Source organism: Oncorhynchus keta, chromosome 18, assembly GCF_023373465.1.
Source record: "Oncorhynchus keta strain PuntledgeMale-10-30-2019 chromosome 18, Oket_V2, whole genome shotgun sequence".
In the NCBI taxonomy this organism is placed as follows: Eukaryota; Metazoa; Chordata; class Actinopteri; order Salmoniformes; family Salmonidae; genus Oncorhynchus; species Oncorhynchus keta.
In genome coordinates, this window is record NC_068438.1 from 16,959,207 (window position 1) to 16,983,009 (window position 23,803).

Consider the following 23,803-nt stretch of genomic DNA (forward strand, 5'->3'; position numbering starts at 1 on the left):
GAGTGAGTGAGTGAGTGAGTGAGTGAGTGAGTGAGTGAGTGAGTGAGTGAGTGAGTGAGTGAGTGAGTTTTCAGCTCCATACAAGCTCCACACATAATAACAACAGGGGTTTTAACACAGCCTATTGTGTTTGCATTGTAATCACCCAGATCATCTAGAGACCAAATAGGATCATGTGATTCAGTGGCTCTGACCTCATACATATTGCAGAGACAATGACAGTGTAACACAGACCTACTGCATGGTATAGATAACACAGTATTCCAGACCATAGAGTTATCCACAAAGCGGTTCTCTGATACATTTGAACATCTAACCTGTACACGGATCATCTCAATGTAAGGGCTTTAGAAGAAGCAGTTACAGCTGAAACCCTCACTATGTTGCAGATCAACCGGATGTAAACACATCATCAACATGACTACGGCAGAGTGGATCAGATTACTCCAGTTGACGATTAAGAGGCAATACCCTCTTTAAGATCACTTTGAACCACCAGGAGAGCAGATCATTGATTTGAGGATATCTTTAAGTCTGCCCTCTACTTTAATGACCACGGATGACTTCACTACTAGAAACGTTGACCTGGTGCAGAGAGGAGCGGACAAGAAGGGGAACCTATTTCCTTACATAGTGTTGGACTATGTACAGAATAGGGTGCCATGTCAGACACATCATTGTTACTGACAGCTGTTTAACCGAAGGCTTTAAATGACTGAGAGCAGCCTTGAACCAGCCTGTTATCTCTACTGGGACAGAGGCAGGTAGGGTGTCAGACATCCCAAGCTACATTACCATTCCTCTCTACACTCTCATCTCATCTCAAGGCACAGACAGCTGTTCCTGTGAGGAGGTCCCTGTGAGAGTGTTAAACAGAACAGGTTATGATGTTCTCTCTCTCCCTGGTCTGTAGAAAATGGAGGCACTGTCAGCTCCTGGCTAGGCTTGTTTTGGAGTGTTTTGTTATGACAGATGTTTGTCTATCCTAACAATTGCGCTGCATTTTCTGTCCATGATGATCTGTTAATAAAGTCAAACGGCTCACCTTGTATATGGTCTATTATGACATGTACTGAACCAACACAGCAGAATGCAGTACTCCATATACAACATGCATTTCCCAAACCACAGGTATACTAGGTTTGCTGTAAAGATCTTCTAACGTTGTATTAAAGATGCTGTCGCTGTCACTGTTATATGCCAGAGGCTGTATGCATAAAGCATCTCAGTGCTGATTTAGGACTGATGAAGCTTTTAGATCACAATGAATAAAATTACCTGTATTCTAGATCAGCACTGATCTTGGATCAGCTCTCCTACTTGGAGGCTGCGTTGACACAGGCAGCCCAATTCAGGTCTTTTGCCAATGATTTGCATATCTGGTGCCTATCGGATCTTTTCCCCAATGTGTAAAAAGCACAAAACTACATGGAATCTCATCTTGATACAAACACGATCCTCCATATGCGACCTCTGTCTGGACAGTGTCAGATCAGATAATATTTTGCTCTGAACGGTTATTTTTGCACAAGACTTGCTGAACCATGACCACCACCCCAACATTTTCTATGTTTTATTTCACCTTTATTTAACCAGGTTGGCTAGTTGAGAACAAGTTCTCATTTGCAACTGCGACCTGGCCAAGATAAAGAAAAGCAGTGTGACACATTTAAAAGGAACAGTAACAGGAAATTAGCATTGCCTCTATGTGCTACTTCAGAGGCTACATCAGTGTGAATGCGCAAATCTGATACGGATCACATTGAGTGTGGACAGTCAGAAGAAAAGATTGGATACAGAGAAAAAAATCTGATTTGGACAGGGTGGCTGTGTAAACACAGCCTAAAACGCTTAATACATATAACTACAGAGTACTATTGACAGTACTCACATGGCAACAGGCTGGTGGTCAGGCCACATCCATAACATTCTGACAAGATCAACACAGTCCTATAGAGCAGCAGACTGATGATCCCATTCTATCAGCCGCACCTCAACACAACACACCATCAATCACATATGGGACCTGCACACTGCTGCATCAGCCCTCTACTGATCATCAGCTCTGTTACTTGTAGGCTGGTGTAAGCACACTGACCATTGATCACTGATCACTACCAGGGTAACAGATGAAACCTGGTCACCCTTGTAGTCTCCACTTGCACGGCAGAACTGCTAGCGTTTCGTTGGGACAAGTGTCTAAGAACGTTTCAGCAGGGCAGCCGCGTGTGTTTGCTAGGCAGAGGTCCTGGGTTCTGGTATCGGTTTGAAATGGCAAGCACAGTGACGTCTGCCAAAGCACCTCTTACCTTCCGAGGTTGAAAGTCATATTTGACACAGTGCTGGAAGCCTTTGCCTTTAGACTTCAGCGATGTCACGATCAGACAGTTGCCCACGAAATGTGCAGAGTAGCCGATTCCTTTACTGGTGCGAAAGCTGCAAAAGAAACAGTATCAAAAATTACGAGGTGCGAACATTACATTTCTAATTTCAGATTGTCTCCCTAGACTTGATGTTTCACATTGTAGATACTCAGGAAAAATAATGCCTTTCTCTCACTGGAGGTATGATTATCTTGTATCTATCAGGTTTATGTCAAACAAACACTATCCACACCAGAAGGACAATGATAGTAACTATTATTAATTAGTAACTGACTAATTAATTCCCTTTCCACTCTGGCATCCCTCTCTTTACCTCGCCCTCTCTCCACCACTCCCTCTCTTATTCTCCCAGGCTGTTCCTCCCCGCTCCTCTCCTCTCCTTTTCATCTCCTCCCTCCTCTCCCATCCCAATGTTCCTCTCAGTCCTCTACTCCCCTCCTCTCCTCCTCTTTAGGGACTCCTCTCCCTATCTATCTGGAGTGGTGGTAGATAAACTCTCCCCTTGAGGCTATTGATCTCTTTGTTAATTACCCACAATCCTGTACCAGACATGGGCTGTGGTGGCCAGACATTAGAGTCTACATTAATAGTCATTACTGTTGTACCTCCCCCTTACAGCCCATATACCCTTTCTCTGTACCTCCCTCTACAGCCTGCTTCTGATCCCAGCCTGTATATATACACACACACACACACACACACACACACACACACACACACACACACACACACACACACACACACACACACACACTATATCGTGTAACGGTCTCCACAGTTCAGACCTGGGCTGGTTTTAATCACTCTACTCAGGACTCGTTCCTCCTAAAGACATTATACTGCACTACATCATCAGGAGGAATGAGTCCTCAGACAGAGCTGATTATGAACTTGAAACCTTGTAAAGTGAATGAAATGAAAAACAATCTGCTTACAGATTTAGAGGGAAGGTCAGAGGTCATACATTAGAGTTACTGGTTCCCCACAGGTCAGACGTCAAACACTAGAGTTACTGGTTCCTCACAAGTCAGACGTCAAACACTAGAGTTACTGGTTCCCCAGAGGTCAGACATTAAACACTAGAGTTACTGGTTCCCCACAAGTCAGATGTCAAACACTAGAGTTACTGGTTCCCCACAGGTCAGACATTAAACACCAGAGTTACTGGTTCCCCACAAGTCAGACGTCAAACACTAGAGTTACTGGTTCCCCACAGGTCAGACATTAAACACCAGAGTTACTGGTTCCCCACAAGTCAGGCGTCAAACACTAGAGTTACTGGTTCCCCACAAGTCAGGCGTCAAACACTAGAGTTACTGGTTCCCCACAGGTCAGAGATTAAACACCAGAGTTACTGGTTCCCCACAAGTCAGACGTCAAACACTAGAGTTACTGGTTCCCCAGAGGTCAGACATTAAACACTAGAGTTACTGGTTCCCCACAGGTCAGACGTCAAACACTAGAGTTACTGGTTCCCCACAGGTCAGACGTCAAACACTAGAGTTACTGGTTCCCCACAAGTCAGGCGTCAAACATCAGAGTTACTGGTTCCCCACAAGTCAGGCGTCAAACACTAGAGTTACAGGTTCCCCACAGGTCAGACGTCAAACACCAGAGTTACTGGTTCCCCACAAGTCAGACGTCAAACACTAGAGTTACTGGTTCCCCACAAGTCAGACGTCAAACACTAGAGTTACTGGTTCCCCACAAGTCAGACATTAAACACCAGAGTTACTGGTTCCCCACAGGTCAGACGTCAAACACTAGAGTTACTGGTTCCCCACAAGTCAGACGTCAAACACTAGAGTTACTGATCCCCACAAGTCAGACGTCAAACACTAGAGTTACTGGTTCCCCACAGGTCAGACATTAAACACCAGAGTTACTGGTTCCCCACAAGTCAGACGTCAAACACTAGAGTTACTGGTTCCCCAGAGGTCAGACATTAAACACTAGAGTTACTGGTTCCCCACAGGTCAGACGTCAAACACTAGAGTTACTGGTTCCCCACAGGTCAGACGTCAAACACTAGAGTTACTGGTTCCCCACAAGTGAGACGTCAAACATCAGAGTTACTGGTTCCCCACAAGTCAGACGTCAAACACTAGAGTTACAGGTTCCCCAGAGGTCAGACATTAAACACCAGAGTTACTGGTTCACCACAAGTCAGACGTCAAACACTAGAGTTACAGGTTCCCCAGAGGTCAGACATTAAACACTAGAGTTACTGGTTCCCCACAAGTCAGACGTCAAACACTAGAGTTACTGGTTCCCCACAAGTCAGACGTCAAACACTAGAGTTACTGGTTCCCCACAAGTCAGACGTCAAACATCAGAGTTACTGGTTCCCCACAAGTCAGACGTCAAACACTAGAGTTACAGGTTCCCCACAGGTCAGACGTCAAACACCAGAGTTACTGGTTCCCCACAAGTCAGACGTCAAACACTAGAGTTACTGGTTCCCCACAAGTCAGACGTCAAACACCAGAGTTACTGGTTCCCCACAGGTCAGACGTCAAACACTAGAGTTACTGGTTCCCCACAGGTCAGACGTCAAACACTAGAGTTACTGGTTCCTCACAAGTCAGACGTCAAACACTAGAGTTACTGGTTCCCCAGAGGTCAGACATTAAACACTAGAGTTACTGGTTCCCCACAAGTCAGATGTCAAACACTAGAGTTACTGGTTCCCCACAGGTCAGACATTAAACACCAGAGTTACTGGTTCCCCACAAGTCAGACGTCAAACACTAGAGTTACTGGTTCCCCACAGGTCAGACATTAAACACCAGAGTTACTGGTTCCCCACAAGTCAGACGTCAAACACTAGAGTTACTGGTTCCCCACAAGTCAGACGTCAAACACTAGAGTTACTGGTTCCCCACAGGTCAGAGATTAAACACCAGAGTTACTGGTTCCCCACAAGTCAGACGTCAAACACTAGAGTTACTGGTTCCCCAGAGGTCAGACATTAAACACTAGAGTTACTGGTTCCCCACAGGTCAGGCGTCAAACACTAGAGTTACTGGTTCCCCACAGGTCAGACGTCAAACACTAGAGTTACTGGTTCCCCACAAGTCAGACGTCAAACATCAGAGTTACTGGTTCCCCACAAGTCAGACGTCAAACACTAGAGTTACAGGTTCCCCACAGGTCAGACGTCAAACACCAGAGTTACTGGTTCCCCACAAGTCAGACGTCAAACACTAGAGTTACTGGTTCCCCACAAGTCAGACGTCAAACACTAGAGTTACTGGTTCCCCACAAGTCAGACATTAAACACCAGAGTTACTGGTTCCCCACAGGTCAGACGTCAAACACTAGAGTTACTGGTTCCCCACAAGTCAGACGTCAAACACTAGAGTTACTGATCCCCACAAGTCAGACGTCAAACACTAGAGTTACTGGTTCCCCACAGGTCAGACATTAAACACCAGAGTTACTGGTTCCCCACAAGTCAGACGTCAAACACTAGAGTTACTGGTTCCCCAGAGGTCAGACATTAAACACTAGAGTTACTGGTTCCCCACAGGTCAGACGTCAAACACTAGAGTTACTGGTTCCCCACAGGTCAGACGTCAAACACTAGAGTTACTGGTTCCCCACAAGTCAGACGTCAAACATCAGAGTTACTGGTTCCCCACAAGTCAGACGTCAAACACTAGAGTTACAGGTTCCCCAGAGGTCAGACATTAAACACCAGAGTTACTGGTTCACCACAAGTCAGACGTCAAACACTAGAGTTAATGGTTCCCCAGAGGTCAGACATTAAACACTAGAGTTACTGGTTCCCCACAAGTCAGACGTCAAACACTAGAGTTACTGGTTCCCCACAAGTCAGACGTCAAACACTAGAGTTACTGGTTCCCCACAAGTCAGACGTCAAACACTAGAGTTACTGGTTCCCCACAGGTCAGACATTAAACACCAGAGTTACTGGTTCCCCACAAGTCAGACGTCAAACACTAGAGTTACTGGTTCCCCAGAGGTCAGACATTAAACACTAGAGTTACTGGTTCCCCACAGGTCAGACGTCAAACACTAGAGTTACTGGTTCCCCACAGGTCAGACGTCAAACACTAGAGTTACTGGTTCCCCACAAGTGAGACGTCAAACATCAGAGTTACTGGTTCCCCACAAGTCAGACGTCAAACACTAGAGTTACAGGTTCCCCAGAGGTCAGACATTAAACACCAGAGTTACTGGTTCACCACAAGTCAGACGTCAAACACTAGAGTTACAGGTTCCCCAGAGGTCAGACATTAAACACTAGAGTTACTGGTTCCCCACAAGTCAGACGTCAAACACTAGAGTTACTGGTTCCCCACAAGTCAGACGTCAAACACTAGAGTTACTGGTTCCCCACAAGTCAGACGTCAAACATCAGAGTTACTGGTTCCCCACAAGTCAGACGTCAAACACTAGAGTTACAGGTTCCCCACAGGTCAGACGTCAAACACCAGAGTTACTGGTTCCCCACAAGTCAGACGTCAAACACTAGAGTTACTGGTTCCCCACAAGTCAGACGTCAAACACCAGAGTTACTGGTTCCCCACAGGTCAGACGTCAAACACTAGAGTTACTGGTTCCCCACAGGTCAGACGTCAAACACTAGAGTTACTGGTTCCCCAGAGGTCAGACATTAAACACTAGAGTTACTGGTTCCCCACAAGTCAGATGTCAAACACTAGAGTTACTGGTTCCCCACAGGTCAGACATTAAACACCAGAGTTACTGGTTCCCCACAAGTCAGACGTCAAACACTAGAGTTACTGGTTCCCCACAGGTCAGACATTAAACACCAGAGTTACTGGTTCCCCACAAGTCAGACGTCAAACACTAGAGTTACTGGTTCCCCACAAGTCAGACGTCAAACACTAGAGTTACTGGTTCCCCACAGGTCAGAGATTAAACACCAGAGTTACTGGTTCCCCACAAGTCAGACGTCAAACACTAGAGTTACTGGTTCCCCAGAGGTCAGACATTAAACACTAGAGTTACTGGTTCCCCACAGGTCAGACGTCAAACACTAGAGTTACTGGTTCCCCACAGGTCAGACGTCAAACACTAGAGTTACTGGTTCCCCACAAGTCAGACGTCAAACATCAGAGTTACTGGTTCCCCACAAGTCAGACGTCAAACACTAGAGTTACAGGTTCCCCACAGGTCAGACGTCAAACACCAGAGTTACTGGTTCCCCACAAGTCAGACGTCAAACACTAGAGTTACTGGTTCCCCACAAGTCAGACGTCAAACACTAGAGTTACTGGTTCCCCACAAGTCAGACATTAAACACCAGAGTTACTGGTTCCCCACAGGTCAGACGTCAAACACTAGAGTTACTGGTTCCCCACAAGTCAGACGTCAAACACTAGAGTTACTGATCCCCACAAGTCAGACGTCAAACACTAGAGTTACTGGTTCCCCACAGGTCAGACATTAAACACCAGAGTTACTGGTTCCCCACAAGTCAGACGTCAAACACTAGAGTTACTGGTTCCCCAGAGGTCAGACATTAAACACTAGAGTTACTGGTTCCCCACAGGTCAGACGTCAAACACTAGAGTTACTGGTTCCCCACAGGTCAGGCGTCAAACACTAGAGTTACTGGTTCCCCACAAGTCAGACGTCAAACATCAGAGTTACTGGTTCCCCACAAGTCAGACGTCAAACACTAGAGTTACAGGTTCCCCAGAGGTCAGACATTAAACACCAGAGTTACTGGTTCACCACAAGTCAGACATCAAACACTAGAGTTAATGGTTCCCCAGAGGTCAGACATTAAACACTAGAGTTACTGGTTCCCCACAAGTCAGACGTCAAACACTAGAGTTACTGGTTCCCCACAAGTCAGACGTCAAACACTAGAGTTACTGGTTCCCCACAAGTCAGACGTCAAACATCAGAGTTACTGGTTCCCCACAAGTCAGACGTCAAACATCAGAGTTACTGGTTCCCCACAAGTCAGACGTCAAACACTAGAGTTACAGGTTCCCCACAGGTCAGACGTCAAACACCAGAGTTACTGGTTCCCCACAAGTCAGACGTCAAACACTAGAGTTACTGGTTCCCCACAAGTCAGACGTCAAACACCAGAGTTACTGGTTCCCCACAGGTCAGACGTCAAACACTAGAGTTACTGGTTCCCCACAGGTCAGACGTCAAACACTAGAGTTACTGGTTCCTCACAAGTCAGACGTCAAACACTAGAGTTACTGGTTCCCCAGAGGTCAGACATTAAACACTAGAGTTACTGGTTCCCCACAAGTCAGATGTCAAACACTAGAGTTACTGGTTCCCCACAGGTCAGACATTAAACACCAGAGTTACTGGTTCCCCACAAGTCAGACGTCAAACACTAGAGTTACTGGTTCCCCACAGGTCAGACATTAAACACCAGAGTTACTGGTTCCCCACAAGTCAGACGTCAAACACTAGAGTTACTGGTTCCCCACAAGTCAGGACGTCAAACACTAGAGTTACTGGTTCCCCACAGGTCAGAGATTAAACACCAGAGTTACTGGTTCCCCACAAGTCAGCGTCAAACACTAGAGTTACTGGTTCCCCAGAGGTCAGACATTAAACACTAGAGTTACTGGTTCCCCACAGGTCAGACGTCAAACACTAGAGTTACTGGTTCCCCACAGGTCAGACGTCAAACACTAGAGTTACTGGTTCCCCACAAGTCAGGCGTCAAACATCAGAGTTACTGGTTCCCCACAAGTCAGACGTCAAACACTAGAGTTACAGGTTCCCCACAGGTCAGGCGTCAAACACCAGAGTTACTGGTTCCCCACAAGTCAGACGTCAAACACTAGAGTTACTGGTTCCCCACAAGTCAGACGTCAAACACTAGAGTTACTGGTTCCCCACAAGTCAGACATTAAACACCAGAGTTACTGGTTCCCCACAGGTCAGACGTCAAACACTAGAGTTACTGGTTCCCCACAAGTCAGGCGTCAAACACTAGAGTTACTGATCCCCACAAGTCAGGCGTCAAACACTAGAGTTACTGGTTCCCCACAGGTCAGACATTAAACACCAGAGTTACTGGTTCCCCACAAGTCAGACGTCAAACACTAGAGTTACTGGTTCCCCAGAGGTCAGACATTAAACACTAGAGTTACTGGTTCCCCACAGGTCAGGCGTCAAACACTAGAGTTACTGGTTCCCCACAGGTCAGGCGTCAAACACTAGAGTTACTGGTTCCCCACAAGTCAGGCGTCAAACATCAGAGTTACTGGTTCCCCACAAGTCAGACGTCAAACACTAGAGTTACAGGTTCCCCAGAGGTCAGACATTAAACACCAGAGTTACTGGTTCACCACAAGTCAGGCGTCAAACACTAGAGTTAATGGTTCCCCAGAGGTCAGACATTAAACACTAGAGTTACTGGTTCCCCACAAGTCAGGCGTCAAACACTAGAGTTACTGGTTCCCCACAAGTCAGGCGTCAAACACTAGAGTTACTGGTTCCCCACAAGTCAGGCGTCAAACATCAGAGTTACTGGTTCCCCACAAGTCAGGCGTCAAACACTAGAGTTACAGGTTCCCCACAGGTCAGGCGTCAAACACCAGAGTTACTGGTTCCCCACAAGTCAGACGTCAAACACTAGAGTTACTGGTTCCCCACAAGTCAGACGTCAAACACTAGAGTTACTGGTTCCCCACAAGTCAGACGTCAAACACTAGAGTTACTGGTTCCCCACAAGTCAGACGTCAAACACTAGAGTTACTGGTTCCCCACAAGTCAGACGTCAAACACTAGAGTTACTGGTTCCCCACAAGTCAGACGTCAAACACCAGAGTTACGGGTTCCCCACAAGTCAGACGTCAAACACCAGAGTTACGGGTTCCCCACAAGTCAGACGTCAAACACTAGAGTTACAGGTTCCCTACAGGTCAGACGTCAAACACCAGAGTTACTGGTTCCCCACAAGTCAGACGTCAAACACCAGAGTTACTGGTTCCCCACAAGTCAGACGTCAAACACTAGAGTTACTGGTTCCCCACAAGTCAGACGTCAAACACTAGAGTTACTGGTTCCCCACAAGTCAGACGTCAAACACTAGAGTTACTGGTTCCCCACAAGTCAGACGTCAAACACTAGAGTTACTGGTTCCCCACAAGTCAGACGTCAAACACTAGAGTTACTGGTTCCCCACAAGTCAGACGTCAAACACTAGAGTTACTGGTTCCCCACAAGTCAGACGTCAAACACTAGAGTTACTGGTTCCCCAGAGGTCAGACATTAAACACTAGAGTTACTGGTTCCCCACAGGTCAGACATTAAACACCAGAGTTACTGGTTCCCCACAAGTCAGACGTCAAACACTAGAGTTACAGGTTCCCCACAGGTCAGACGTCAAACACCAGAGTTACTGGTTCCCCACAAGTCAGACGTCAAACACTAGAGTTAGTGTTTCCCCACAAGTCAGACGTCAAACACCAGAGTTACTGGTTCCCCACAAGTCAGACGTCAAACACTAGAGTTACTGGTTCCCCAGAGGTCAGACATTAAACACTAGAGTTACTGGTTCCGCACAGGTCAGACATTAAACACCAGAGTTACTGGTTCCCCACAAGTCAGACGTCAAACACTAGAGTTACAGGTTCCCCACAGGTCAGACGTCAAACACCAGAGTTACTGGTTCCCCACAAGTCAGACGTCAAACACTAGAGTTACTGGTTCCCCACAAGTCAGACGTCAAACACTAGAGTTACTGGTTCCCCACAAGTCAGACGTCAAACACCAGAGTTACTGGTTCCCCACAAGTCAGACGTCAAACACTAGAGTTACTGGTTCCCCACAAGTCAGACGTCAAACACTAGAGTTACTGGTTCCCCACAAGTCAGACGTCAAACACTAGAGTTACAGGTTCCCCACAGGTCAGACGTCAAACACTAGAGTTACTGGTTCCCCACAGGTCAGACGTCAAACACTAGAGTTACTGGTTCCCCACAGGTCAGACGCCAAACACTAGAGTTACTGGTTCCCCAAAGGTCAGACGCCAAACACTAGAGTTACTGGTTCCCCAGAGGTCAGACATTAAACACTAGAGTTACTGGTTCCCCACAAGTCAGACGTCAAACACTAGAGTTACAGGTTCCCCACAGGTCAGACGCCAAACACTAGAGTTACTGGTTCCCCAAAGGTCAGACGCCAAACACTAGAGTTACTGGTTCCCCAGAGGTCAGACATTAAACACTAGAGTTACAGGTTCCCCACAGGTCAGACGTCAGTTCAACGTCTAGTTTTGATTTGAACATGAAAATAAAAAAGGTTGAAAGTTGGGTGAAAAAATATGAAATTCCCCTATGTTAATGATTCTTCGTAAATCCGATCAGTTTTCCACGTTACAAAACTGTCACAACTTCTGCCGAAGTCGGCTCCCCTCCTTGTTCGGGCGGCGTTCGGCGGCCGACGTCACCGGTCTTCTAGCCATCGCCGCTCCACTTTTCATTGTTCCATTTGTTTTGTCTTGCTCCCTGCCCACCTGGTTTACATTCCCTAATCAACTGCATATATATATTCCTCTGTTCCCCCCATGTCTTTGTGTGGGATTGTTTTGTTACGTGTTTTGAGTGACGCGCCAGGCTGGTTTTCCCCCGGGTACCGTGTTTAACCCATGGTGTGTTTAATTGTTAAACATTTGCATCATTGTGACTGTCTTTTCACTTTTGCCTTTGGCTGGAGTTTTTTTGATGCAGTTGCGTCCGTCTGTTGTTTGCTTCTGCCAAATAAAGTGTGCGCCTGATCACAACTCTCTGCTCTCCTGCACCTGACTTCTACACCAGTTGTGCACAACCTGACAAAAACTGATTGGAAATGTCATCACATATTTTTTTCTTGTTGAAATGATTTGAAAACAATGTTGATTGAACCTGTTTTTGTCCAGTGGGTCAGTACACCAGGTGTTTGGGTGCAGGTTAAAAAGACAACAGCTTAGATCTCAGAGGTTTCAACCAGGTTGGCTTTGCTAATGATACTGATCATCTGCAAGTGTGTTTATGTACCAGTGCTTCATGTGTATTAATCAGTAAAGACATGGTTTATAAGCTCACCAGTAGAGATGTGGTTTATATGTTCTACTCACCAGTAGAGATATGGTTTATATGTTCTACTCACCAGTAGAGATATGGTTTATATGTTCTGCTCACCAGTAGAGATATGGTTTATATGTTCTGCTCACCAGTAGAGATATGGTTTATATGTTCTGCTCACCAGTAGAGATATGGTTTATATGTTCTACTCACCAGTAGAGATATGGTTTATATGTTCTACTCACCAGTAGAGATATGGTTTATATGTTCTACTCACCAGTAGAGATATGGTTTATATGTTCTACTCACCAGTAGAGATATGGTTTATATGTTCTACTCACCAGTAGAGATATGGCTTATATGTTCTGCTCACCAGTAGAGATATGGTTTATATGTTCTGCTCACCAGTAGAGATATGGTTTATATGTTCTGCTCACCAGTAGAGATATGGTTTATATGTTCTGCTCACCAGTAGAGATATGGTTTATATGTTCTGCTCACCAGTAGAGATATGGTTTATATGTTCTGCTCACCAGTAGAGATATGGTTTATATGTTCTGCTCACCAGTAGAGATATGGTTTATATGTTCTGCTCACCAGTAGAGATATGGTTTATATGTTCTGCTCACCAGTAGAGATATGGTTTATATGTTCTGCTCACCAGTAGAGATATGGTTTATATGTTCTGCTCACCAGTAGAGATATGGTTTATATGTTCTGCTCACCAGTAGAGATATGGTTTATATGTTCTGCTCACCAGTAGAGATATGGTTTATATGTTCTGCTCACCAGTAGAGATATGGTTTATATGTTCTGCTCACCAGTAGAGATATGGTTTATATGTTCTACTCACCAGTAGAGATATGGTTTATATGTTCTACTCACCAGTAGAGATATGGTTTATATGTTCTACTCACCAGTAGAGATATGGTTTATATGTTCTACTCACCAGTAGAGATATGGTTCATATGTTCTACTCACCAGTAGAGATATGGTTTATATGTTCTACTCACCAGTAGAGATATGGTTTATATGTTCTACTCACCAGTAGAGATATGGTTTATATGTTCTACTCACCAGTAGAGATATGGTTTATATGTTCTACTCACCAGTAGAGATATGGTTTATATGTTCTACTCACCAGTAGAGATATGGTTTATATGTTCTACTCACCAGTAGAGATATGGTTTATATGTTCTACTCACCAGTAGAGATATGGTTTATATGTTCTACTCACCAGTAGAGATATGGTTTATATGTTCTACTCACCAGTAGAGATATGGTTTATATGTACTACTCACCAGTAGAGATATGGTTTATATGTTCTACTCACCAGTAGAGATATGGTTTATATGTTCTACTCACCAGTAGAGATATGGTTTATATGTTCTACTCACCAGTAGAGATATGGTTTATATGTTCTACTCACCAGTAGAGATATGGTTTATATGTTCTACTCACCAGTAGAGATATGGTTTATATGTTCTACTCACCAGTAGAGATATGGTTTATATGTTCTACTCACCAGTAGAGATATGGTTTATATGTTCTACTCACCAGTAGAGATATGGTTTATATGTTCTACTCACCAGTAGAGATATGGTTTATATGTTCTACTCACCAGTAGAGATATGGTTTATATGTTCTACTCACCAGTAGAGATATGGTTTATATGTTCTACTCACCAGTAGAGATATGGTTTATATGTTCTGCTCACCAGTAGAGATATGGTTTATATGTTCTGCTCACCAGTAGAGATATGGTTTATATGTTCTGCTCACCAGTAGAGATATGGTTTATATGTTCTGCTCACCAGTAGAGATATGGTTTATATGTTCTACTCACCAGTAGAGATATGGTTTATATGTTCTACTCACCAGTAGAGATATGGTTTATATGTTCTACTCACCAGTAGAGATATGGTTTATATGTTCTACTCACCAGTAGAGATATGGTTTATATGTTCTACTCACCAGTAGAGATATGGTTTATATGTTCTACTCACCAGTAGAGATATGGTTTATATGTTCTACTCACCAGTAGAGATATGGTTTATATGTTCTACTCACCAGTAGAGATATGGTTTATATGTTCTACTCACCAGTAGAGATATGGTTTATATGTTCTACTCACCAGTAGAGATATGGTTTATATGTTCTACTCACCAGTAGAGATATGGTTTATATGTTCTACTCACCAGTAGAGATATGGTTTATATGTTCTGCTCACCAGTAGAGATATGGTTTATATGTTCTACTCACCAGTAGAGATATGGTTTATATGTTCTACTCACCAGTAGAGATATGGTTTATATGTTCTACTCACCAGTAGAGATATGGTTTATATGTTCTACTCACCAGTAGAGATATGGTTTATATGTTCTACTCACCAGTAGAGATATGGTTTGTCTTTGTCTACGTTGATGTTGTTTAGAGGGTCCATTCTGAACCAGGTGTTGAGAGTGAAGCCGTTCTGGTAAGGCCACTTAGCAATGGGAGGCAGCGCTATGGCCTGGAGTGAGAAAGGAAAGAGAGAGAGAGAGAGAGAGATACTTATCCTAGACGTCAGAGGAAGAGTCATCTCTAAACGGAATAATGTAACAAATATTCAACATATTATAGAACAGTGACAGATAACTACAGTTTATTTATAACTATTTTCAGTTCTTCACACAAACAAAACATAATAAGAGGGAATGTCCATTTTACCAGCCCAGTCCAGAGTGTAAATAAAGTCTTACCGCAGCACTGCGTCCGGGGAAGTTGAAGAAAGTGTCTGGACCGTGTCTCTGAGGCATCTGGTTCAGAACAGACAGCAGCTTCACCGCGTGCCTCGGCTGGGGAGGAGAGATGGTTGTAGGAGAGAGGAAAGAGATGGAGAGAAGAGAGTGAGAAGAGATAGAGGGAGGAGAAGAAGGGAGGGGAGAGAGATGAGATAAAAGGAGGAGAGGTGGAGGAAAGATGGAGGGAGAAGAGAGCAAAGAGATGGAGGGAGGAGACAGAGGAGACATGAAGGGACAAAGGGAAGAGAGACGAGACGAGGGAATAGATCAGGGAAGAGAGAGAGGAGATGTAAGGAAGAGATTGAGAACATATGAGCCATGTTCATCAAATACAACAGGTGAATCTAAACCCCAACTTGTAACCTCTCCTTCTCCTCCTACAACTTACCCAGAGTCCTCTACTCCTACAACTTACCCAGAGTTCTCTACTCCTACAACTTACCCAGAGTTCTCTACTCCTACAACTTACCCAGAGTTCTCTACTCCTACAACTTACCCAGAGTTCTCTACTCCTACAACTTACCCAGAGTTCTCTACTCCTACAACTTACCCAGAGTTCTCTACTCCTACAACTTACCCAGAGTTCTCTACTCCTACAACTTACCCAGAGTTCTCTACTCCTACAACTTACCCAGAGTCCTCTACTCCTACAACTTACCCAGAGTCCTCTACTCCTACAACTTACCCGGAGTCCTCTACTCCTACAACTTACCCAGAGTCCTCTACTCCTACAACTTACCCAGAGTTCTCTACTCCTACAACTTACCCAGAGTTCTCTACTCCTACAACTTACCCAGAGTCCTCTACTCCTACAACTTACCCGGAGTCCTCTAATCCTACAACTTACCCAGAGTTCTCGGTCTCCCCTCAGCATACTGAACAGCAATTTGAGCTCCTTCACTGTGATGCTGTAGCTGGCCAGCACTCCTAACATATCCACCAGCAGGTCTACAGACACACACACACACACAGTGTTGAGTTGGTACTTCACCGGCAGATAGGGTTTCATTATTTACTGTAAAAAATCCACAATAGAAACATGCCCTGATATTCACAACATAATTAAAAAGAAAATTCCATGCTATTAGCTTACCCTCTGAAAAAAAAGCCTCTAAACTGCCACTCAGTCTCATTATAAAACACACTGTGACTAATGACATTTTCTCTTTTCAATCTTTCCTCTCCTTTAAGCCATAGGAATTTCAATATGCTTAAAATATTAACTTAATCCACATCCATCCACCCAGAACTCTGCAGTGGGTACTTTACTGTACTGCAGGCAACTGGCCACGGAACAAGCTCTATGGACTATGTATGTATGTGTGTGTGTGTGTGTGTGTGTGTGTGTGTGTGTGTGTGTGTGTGTGTGTGTGTGTGTGTGTGTGTGTGTGTGTGTGTGTGTGTGTGTGTGTGTGTGTGTGTGTGTGTGTGTGTGCCTGCTTGCGTATTTTTACTTTACCTGCGATCATGTCGTCAACGGAGCTCATCTTCAGCAGCAGCTGCTCTATGAGGCCCACCTCAGTGCTGGTCTGGAGGTTACGGACACTCTTCCTGAGGATGGCTGTGAACATGGACCACACCTCAGCCTGGCAGGTCACATCACAGTGCTCCAACAGCTCTACTACACAGCCCAGGCTCTCCGCTGCCGCTATGATGAAGTTCTGTTCCAGATCAAACTCACCCCCCACCAGCTGGAGAGGAGAGGGAGGGGAGGGAGAGGGAGGGGAGAGGAGGAATGGAGGGGAAGGGACAAGAGAGAGGGGGTATGAGATTAACAGGCATGATTGCTAGTTCAGTAAAAGACGGGAGGCTTTTTCCTCTAAGTGACTGTGAGGGTATTGGAGTTGTAATGTAAAATCCAATGTTGGTTGGAAAGTGGAGGGGAAGGAGCATACTGTACCGATCACCCAACAATCAATATTTATATTCTTGAAGCTCAACAGGAAATGAATTGGCCTACTCTAGTAGCATGTGATACATACAGAGAACACACTGTACAGAGGCTGCATCTTGATTGGTGGGCATGGAGGCAGACATGCATAAAATAGGGTCAGAAACTCTCCAGGTAACAGAGGTAACAGAAGAAAAAGAAAGAAAAAAAGAACTAATAGCAGATCTAGCAAAAGAGAGAGTGTGAAAGAACGTGAGAAAGAAAGAGGGTGAGAGAAAGAGGGTGAGAGAAAGAGGGTGAGAGAGAAAGAGGGTGAGAGAGAAAGAGGGTGAGAGAGAAAGAGGGTGAGAGTGAAAGAGGGTGAGAGAGAAAGAGGGTGAGAGAGAGAGGGGGGGAAGTAATGAGTAATCTGATGGCCAAGCTGTTCAGACAACTGATTCCTATAAAGAGTTTACAGAAACAACCTCCTGCTAAATATAGACCGTGTTCACACTGTTGTACACTGAACAGACAACCTGGGTTCAACATACTGCACAGGTCCTCTCTCCTTTCCTCTCCTATTCCTTCCCCACCATCTCCTCTGCGTCCCCTCTCCTTTCCTCCCTTCTTCTCTCCCTCCATCTCTTCTCTCTCGTCTCCTCTCCTCCTCTGCCTCCCATCTCCTCTCCTCTATCCTCTCCTCTGCCTTCCTCGCCTCATCCATCCTCTCCTCTCCCATCCTCTCCTCTCCCATCCTCTCCTCTCCCCATCCTCTCCTCTCCCCATCCTCTCCTCTCCCCATCCCTCCTCTCTATTGTCCTTTTCTCTCCCCATCCTCTCCCTCTCCCCATCCTCTCCTCTCCCCATCCTCTCCTCTCCCCATCCTCTCCTCTCCCCATCCCTCCTCTCTATTGTCCTTTTCTCTCCCCATCCTCTCCTCTCCCCATCCTCTCCTCTCCCCACCCCCCCCTCTATTGTCCTCTCCTCTCTCCATCCCTCCTCTCTATTGTCCTCTCATCTTCTCCTCTCCCCATCCCTCCTCTCCCCATCCCTCCTCTCCCCATCCCTCCACTCTATTGTCCTCTACTCTCCCCGTCCTCTCCTCCCATACTCTCCCCATCCCTCTTCTCTATTGTCCTCTCCTCTCCCCATCCTCTCCTCTCCCTCCTCTCCCCATCCCTCCTCTCTATTGTCCTTTCATCTCCCCATCCTCTCCTCTCCCTATCCACTCCCCATCCCTCCTCTCTATTGTCCTCTCCTCTCCCTATCCACTCCCCATCCTCTCCTCTCCCTCCTCTCCCCATCCCTCCTCTCTATTGTCCTTTCATCTCCCCATCCTCTCCTCTCCCTATCCACTCCCCATCCCTCCTCTCTATTGTCCTCTCCTCTCCCTATCCACTCCCCATCCTCTCCTCTCCCTCCTCTCTATTGTCCTTTCATCTCCCCATCCTCTCCTCTCCCTATCCACTCCCCATCCCTCCTCTCTATTGTCCTCTCCTCTCCCTATCCACTCCCCATTCTCTCCTCTCCCTCCTCTCCCCATCCCTCCTCTCTATTGTCCTTTCATCTCCCCATCCTCTCATCTCCCTATCCACTCACCATCCCTCCTCTCTATTGTCCTCTCATCTCCTCATCCTCTCCCGATCACTCCTCTCCCCATCCTCTCCTCATCCCTCCTCTTCCCATCCTCTCCTCTCCCCATCCCTCCTCTTCCCATCCTCTCCCCATCCCTCCTCTCTATTGTCTTCTTCTCTCCACATCCCTCCTCTCCCCATCCCTCCTCTCTCCATCCTCTCCCCATCCCTCCTCTCTATTGTCCTCTCCTCTCCTTATCCCTCCTCTCCTCTCCCCATCCCTCCTCTCCCCATCCCTCCTCTCTATTGTCCTCTCCTCATCCTCTTCTCTCCCCATCCCTCCTCTCTATTGTCCTCTCCTCTCTCCATCCCTCCTCTCTATTGTCCTCTCCTCATCTTCTCCTCTCCCCATCCCTCCTCTCCCCATCCCTCCTCTCCCCATCCCTCCACTCTATTGTCCTCTACTCTCCCCGTCCTCTCCTCCCATACTCTCCCCATCCCTCTTCTCTATTGTCCTCTCCTCTCCCCATCCTCTCCTCTCCCTCCTCTCCCCATCCCTCCTCTCTATTGTCCTTTCATCTCCCCATCCTCTCCTCTCCCTATCCACTCCCCATCCCTCCTCTCTATTGTCCTCTCCTCTCCCTATCCACTCCCCATCCTCTCCTCTCCCTCCTCTCCCCATCCCTCCTCTCTATTGTCCTTTCATCTCCCCATCCTCTCCTCTCCCTATCCACTCCCCATCCCTCCTCCCATCCCTCCTCTCTATTGTCCTCTCCTCTCCCTATCCACTCCCCATCCTCTCCTCTCCCTCCTCTCCCCATCCCTCCTCTCTATTGTCCTTTCATCTCCCCATCCTCTCCTCTCCCTATCCACTCACCATCCCTCCTCTCTATTGTCCTCTCATCTCCTCATCCTCTCCCGATCACTCCTCTCCCCATCCTCTCCTCATCCCTCCTCTTCCCATCCTCTCCTCTCCCCATCCCTCCTCTTCCCATCCTCTCCCCATCCCTCCTCTCTATTGTCTTCTTCTCTCCACATCCCTCCTCTCCCCATCCCTCCTCTCTCCATCCTCTCCCCATCCCTCCTCTCTATTGTCCTCTCCTCTCCTTATCCCTCCTCTCCTCTCCCCATCCCTCCTCTCCCCATCCCTCCTCTCTATTGTCCTCTCCTCATCCTCTTCTCTCCCCATCCCTCCTCTCTATTGTCCTCTACTCTCCTTATCCCTCCTCTCCTCTCCCCATCCCTCCTCTCCCCATCCCTCCTCTCCCCATCCTCTCCTCATCCATCCTCTCTATTGTCCTCTCCTCATCCTCTTCTCTCCCCATCCCTCCTCTCTATTGTCCTCTCCTCTCCCCATCCCTCCTCTCTATTGTCCTCTCCTCATCCTCTCCTCTCCCCATCCCTCCTCTCCACATCCCTCCTCTCCCCATCCCTCCTCTCTATTGTCCTCTCCTCTCCACATCCTCTTCTCTCCCCATCCCTCCTCTCTATTGTCCTCTACTCTCCTTATCCCTCCTCTCCTCTCCCCATCCCTCCTCTCCCCATCCCTCCTCTCCCCATCCTCTCCTCATCCATCCTCTCTATTGTCCTCTCCTCATCCTCTTCTCTCCCCATCCCTCCTCTCTATTGTCCTCTCCTCTCCCCATCCCTCCTCTCTATTGTCCTCTCCTCATCCTCTCCTCTCCCCATCCCTCCTCTCCACATCCCTCCTCTCCCCATCCCTCCTCTCTATTGTCCTCTTCTCTCCACATCCCTCCTCTCCCCATCCCTCCTCTCTATTGTCCTCTACTCTCCTTATCCCTCCTCTCCTCTCCCCATCCCTCCTCTCCCCACCCTCTCCTCATCCCTCCTCTCTATTGTCCTCTCCTCATCCTCTTCTCTCCCCATCCCTCCTCTCTATTGTCCTCTCCTCTCCCCATCCCTCCTCTCTATTGTCCTCTCCTCTCCCCATCCACTCCTCTCCCCATCCACTCCTCTCCCCATCCTGTCCTCTCTATTGTCCTCTCCTCATCCTCTTCTCTCCCCATCCCTCCTCTCTATTGTCCTCTCCTCTCCCCATCCCTCCTCTCTATTGTCCTCTCCTCTCCCCATCCACTCCTCTCCCCATCCTGTCCTCTCTATTGTCCTCTCCTCATCCTCTCCTCTCCCCATCCCTCCTCTCCACATCCCTCCTCTCCCAATTCTCTCCCCATCCCTCCTCTCTATTGTCCTCTCCTCATCCCTCTCCCCATCCTCTCCACATACCTCCTCACCCCATCCTCTCCCCATCCATCCTCTCCCCATCCATCCTCTCCTCATCCCTCCTCTCTATTGTCCTCTCCTCATCCTCTCCACATCCCTCCTCTCTATTGTCCTCTCCTCTCCCCATCCTCTCCTCTCCACATCCTCTCCTCTCCACATCCCTCCTCTCTCCATCCTCTCCCCATCCCTCCTCTCTATTGTCCTCTTCTCTCCTCATCCCTCCTCTCCCCATCCCTACTCTCCCCATCCTCTCCTCATCCTCTCCTCTCCCCATCACTCCTCTCTATTGTCCTCTCCTCTCCCCATCCACTCCTCTCCCCATCCTGTCCTCTCTATTGTCCTCTCCATCCCCTCCTCTCTATTGTCCTCTCTACTCTGCGTTGTCTAAAGTTAATATTCCTTTCATTTATTTACCCCTAATTTTATTTTAGTAGAATTCAGATCCAGTAGTAGTTGTTCCGTTATAAAAGGCATCAATTACTTAGGGAGCTTAGTGTGGTAATACCTGTCTGGTACTCGAGTACAGAGCCCAGGGAAAGTATTCATGTTGAATGTAATATCTTGACAAGAACGTCCTTATCAATGAGAGGAATTGATTTTCAGATCAGACTGTGTGCAGTTGAATTTAGGATAATGTCTGAGGTATTAGGAAAAACAGGACCAGATCAATCATGTTTATTTACTTTCTCATCTACACCACAGAACTAGGATTCTGACCAAGAACTAGCTTCTCCATTACATTGTGGGTTGAGCAAACAACCTCAACATTTTTACTGCAAATGTATTGGCAGACTAGTAGGCCATGATATAGAGACAAGAGGAGAAACAAAGAGCCCTGCAGTCCCGGTTGAACCTAATCTCTCTCTCCTACCTCTCCACCCCCCTGTCCATGCTTCACTCCACCCCTCCATGCACAGACAGCAAGCAGCAGACTAATTACAGTTGTCTCATCCTAGTAAACTGCAGACATTGTGCTCAGAGAAGAGGAGAGGTATAGATGCGGCCCCCTATTCCCTATTTCGTGCTCTGGTCAAAAGGCTCTGGTCAAAAGTAGTGCCCTAAATAGGGAATAGAGTGGCATTTGGGATGTTGACATGGACATAGATTAGCCACTTAGGCTGCGTTTACACAGGCAGCCCAATTCTGATCTTTTTTTTCACTAATTGGTATTTTGACCAATCAGATCAGCTCTGAAAAAGATCTGATGTGATTGGTCAAAAGAACAATGTGTGGAAAAAACATCAGAATTGGGATGCCTGTCTAAACGCAGCCTTAGAAGCTTTCAGCCTCTCTCTCACACAGCCAGTCACTGTTAGAGTAATTATACCAGCCATTATACACACCACTTTAGCCACTTAAAACTGGCTGAACCATGCTACTGCATAATCAATACTAAGAACACGTATACATTTAGCTTGAGTTTGTTTAAACCATACGTAAGAAGATCTTATCAAAGACTCAGCAGATTCAGAAATATAGGCACATTATGTAAGCCTGAGGTATGCCAGAGGCAACGAGAGCTAACACGATGTCCTGTACAGCAGTACAGCAGAATATCTGCATTCTAAACTCCAGGGAGGTATCCAAAATAGCACCCTATTCTCTATATAGTGCACTACTTTTGACCAGAGCCCTGTGGGTGCCATTTGGGACCTCAAAAATAGGATTTGGGGCACTCCTAGAAGCCAGTGAGAGGACAGCAGAAAGGAGAGAGCAGAGATAAGAAAACAAGGGACACGGGGAGTCTAATCATCAACAAAACCTTGAAGATGAAAAAAACAACTTGTGCAGTCCAAAGTCAGTTTTACAGTGTGGTGGTGCATCTTCAATCAATCATCATCTCCTGGTTGGAAGAAAAACAGAATAACTACTTTTTAACTTGAAATGTTTAGTATGCATAAGAGTGTCATTGTTTCTATTAGCAGAATAACACTTTCATTTACAATCTCTTTTTGAATTTAGAAACCATCTTCAAATCAGATTCTTGATTAGCTCCCACAATCACCCAGGCGCCAGATGTCTCTGTGTGAGTAGCTGCATTAAGAATGAGCAGAATGTATATTGGAAACATACAGTCGGGTTGCATATAACGGTCACACCCTGATCTGTTTCACCTGTCTTTGTGATTGTCTCCTCCCCCCACCAGGTGTCACCCATCTTCCCCCATTATCCCCTATGTATTTATACCGGTGTTCTCTGTTTGTCTGTTTCCAGTTTGTCAAGTCAACCAGCATTTTTTGTATCAGCTCCTGCTTTTTTCCAGTCTCTCTTTTCTCATCCTGCTGGTTTTGACCCTTGCCTGTCCTGAGCAGGTCCGCCTGACCACTCTGCCTGCCCCTGACCCTGAGCCTGCCTGCCCCTGACCATGACCACTCTGCCTGCCCCTGACCCTGAGCCTGCCTGCCCCTGACCCTGAGCCTGCCTGCCCCTGACCCTACGTGCCCCTGACCCTGAGCCTGCCTGCCCTTGACCCTGACCCTGAGCCTGCCCCTGACCCTGAGCCTGCCTGCCCCTGACCCTGAGCCTGCCTGCCCCTGACCACTCTGCCTGCCCCTGACCCTGAGCCTGCCTGCCCCTGACCATGACCACTCTGCCTGACCCTGAGCCTGCCTGCCCCTGACCCTGAGCCTGCCTGCCCTTGACCCTGACCCTGACCCTGAGCCTGACCCTGAGCCTGACCCTGACCCTGAGCCTGCCCCTGACCCTGAGCCTGCCCCTACCCCTGAGCCTGAGCCTGCCCCTACCCCTGAGCCTGCCCCTGCCCCTGACCCTGAACCTGCCCCCGACCCTGCCCCTGACCCTGCCTGCCCCTGACCCTGCCCCTGACACTGAGCCTGACCCTGCCCCTGAGCCTGCCTGCCCCTGACCCTAAGCCTGCCTGCCCCTAACCCTGACCCTGAGCCTGCCCC

At 47.1% G+C, this 23,803-nt stretch overlaps 1 protein-coding gene across 2 annotated transcripts in view; it reads right to left on the reverse strand.

Annotated features, from left to right (window-relative positions):
• LOC118396847 (neurobeachin-like) overlaps window positions 1-23,803 on the reverse strand; it is a 372,037-nt gene that overhangs the window by 295,074 nt on the left and 53,160 nt on the right. For both annotated transcript variants that reach the window (XM_052467492.1, XM_052467491.1), the window contains exons 2-6: window positions 16,669-16,900; window positions 16,057-16,157; window positions 15,168-15,263; window positions 14,817-14,938; window positions 2,310-2,436 (exon numbers count right to left, since the gene is read on the reverse strand). In XM_052467492.1, coding sequence (XP_052323452.1) covers window positions 2,310-2,436; window positions 14,817-14,938; window positions 15,168-15,263; window positions 16,057-16,157; window positions 16,669-16,900 — 678 coding nt within the window. The remainder of the gene's footprint in view (window positions 1-2,309; window positions 2,437-14,816; window positions 14,939-15,167; window positions 15,264-16,056; window positions 16,158-16,668; window positions 16,901-23,803) is intronic.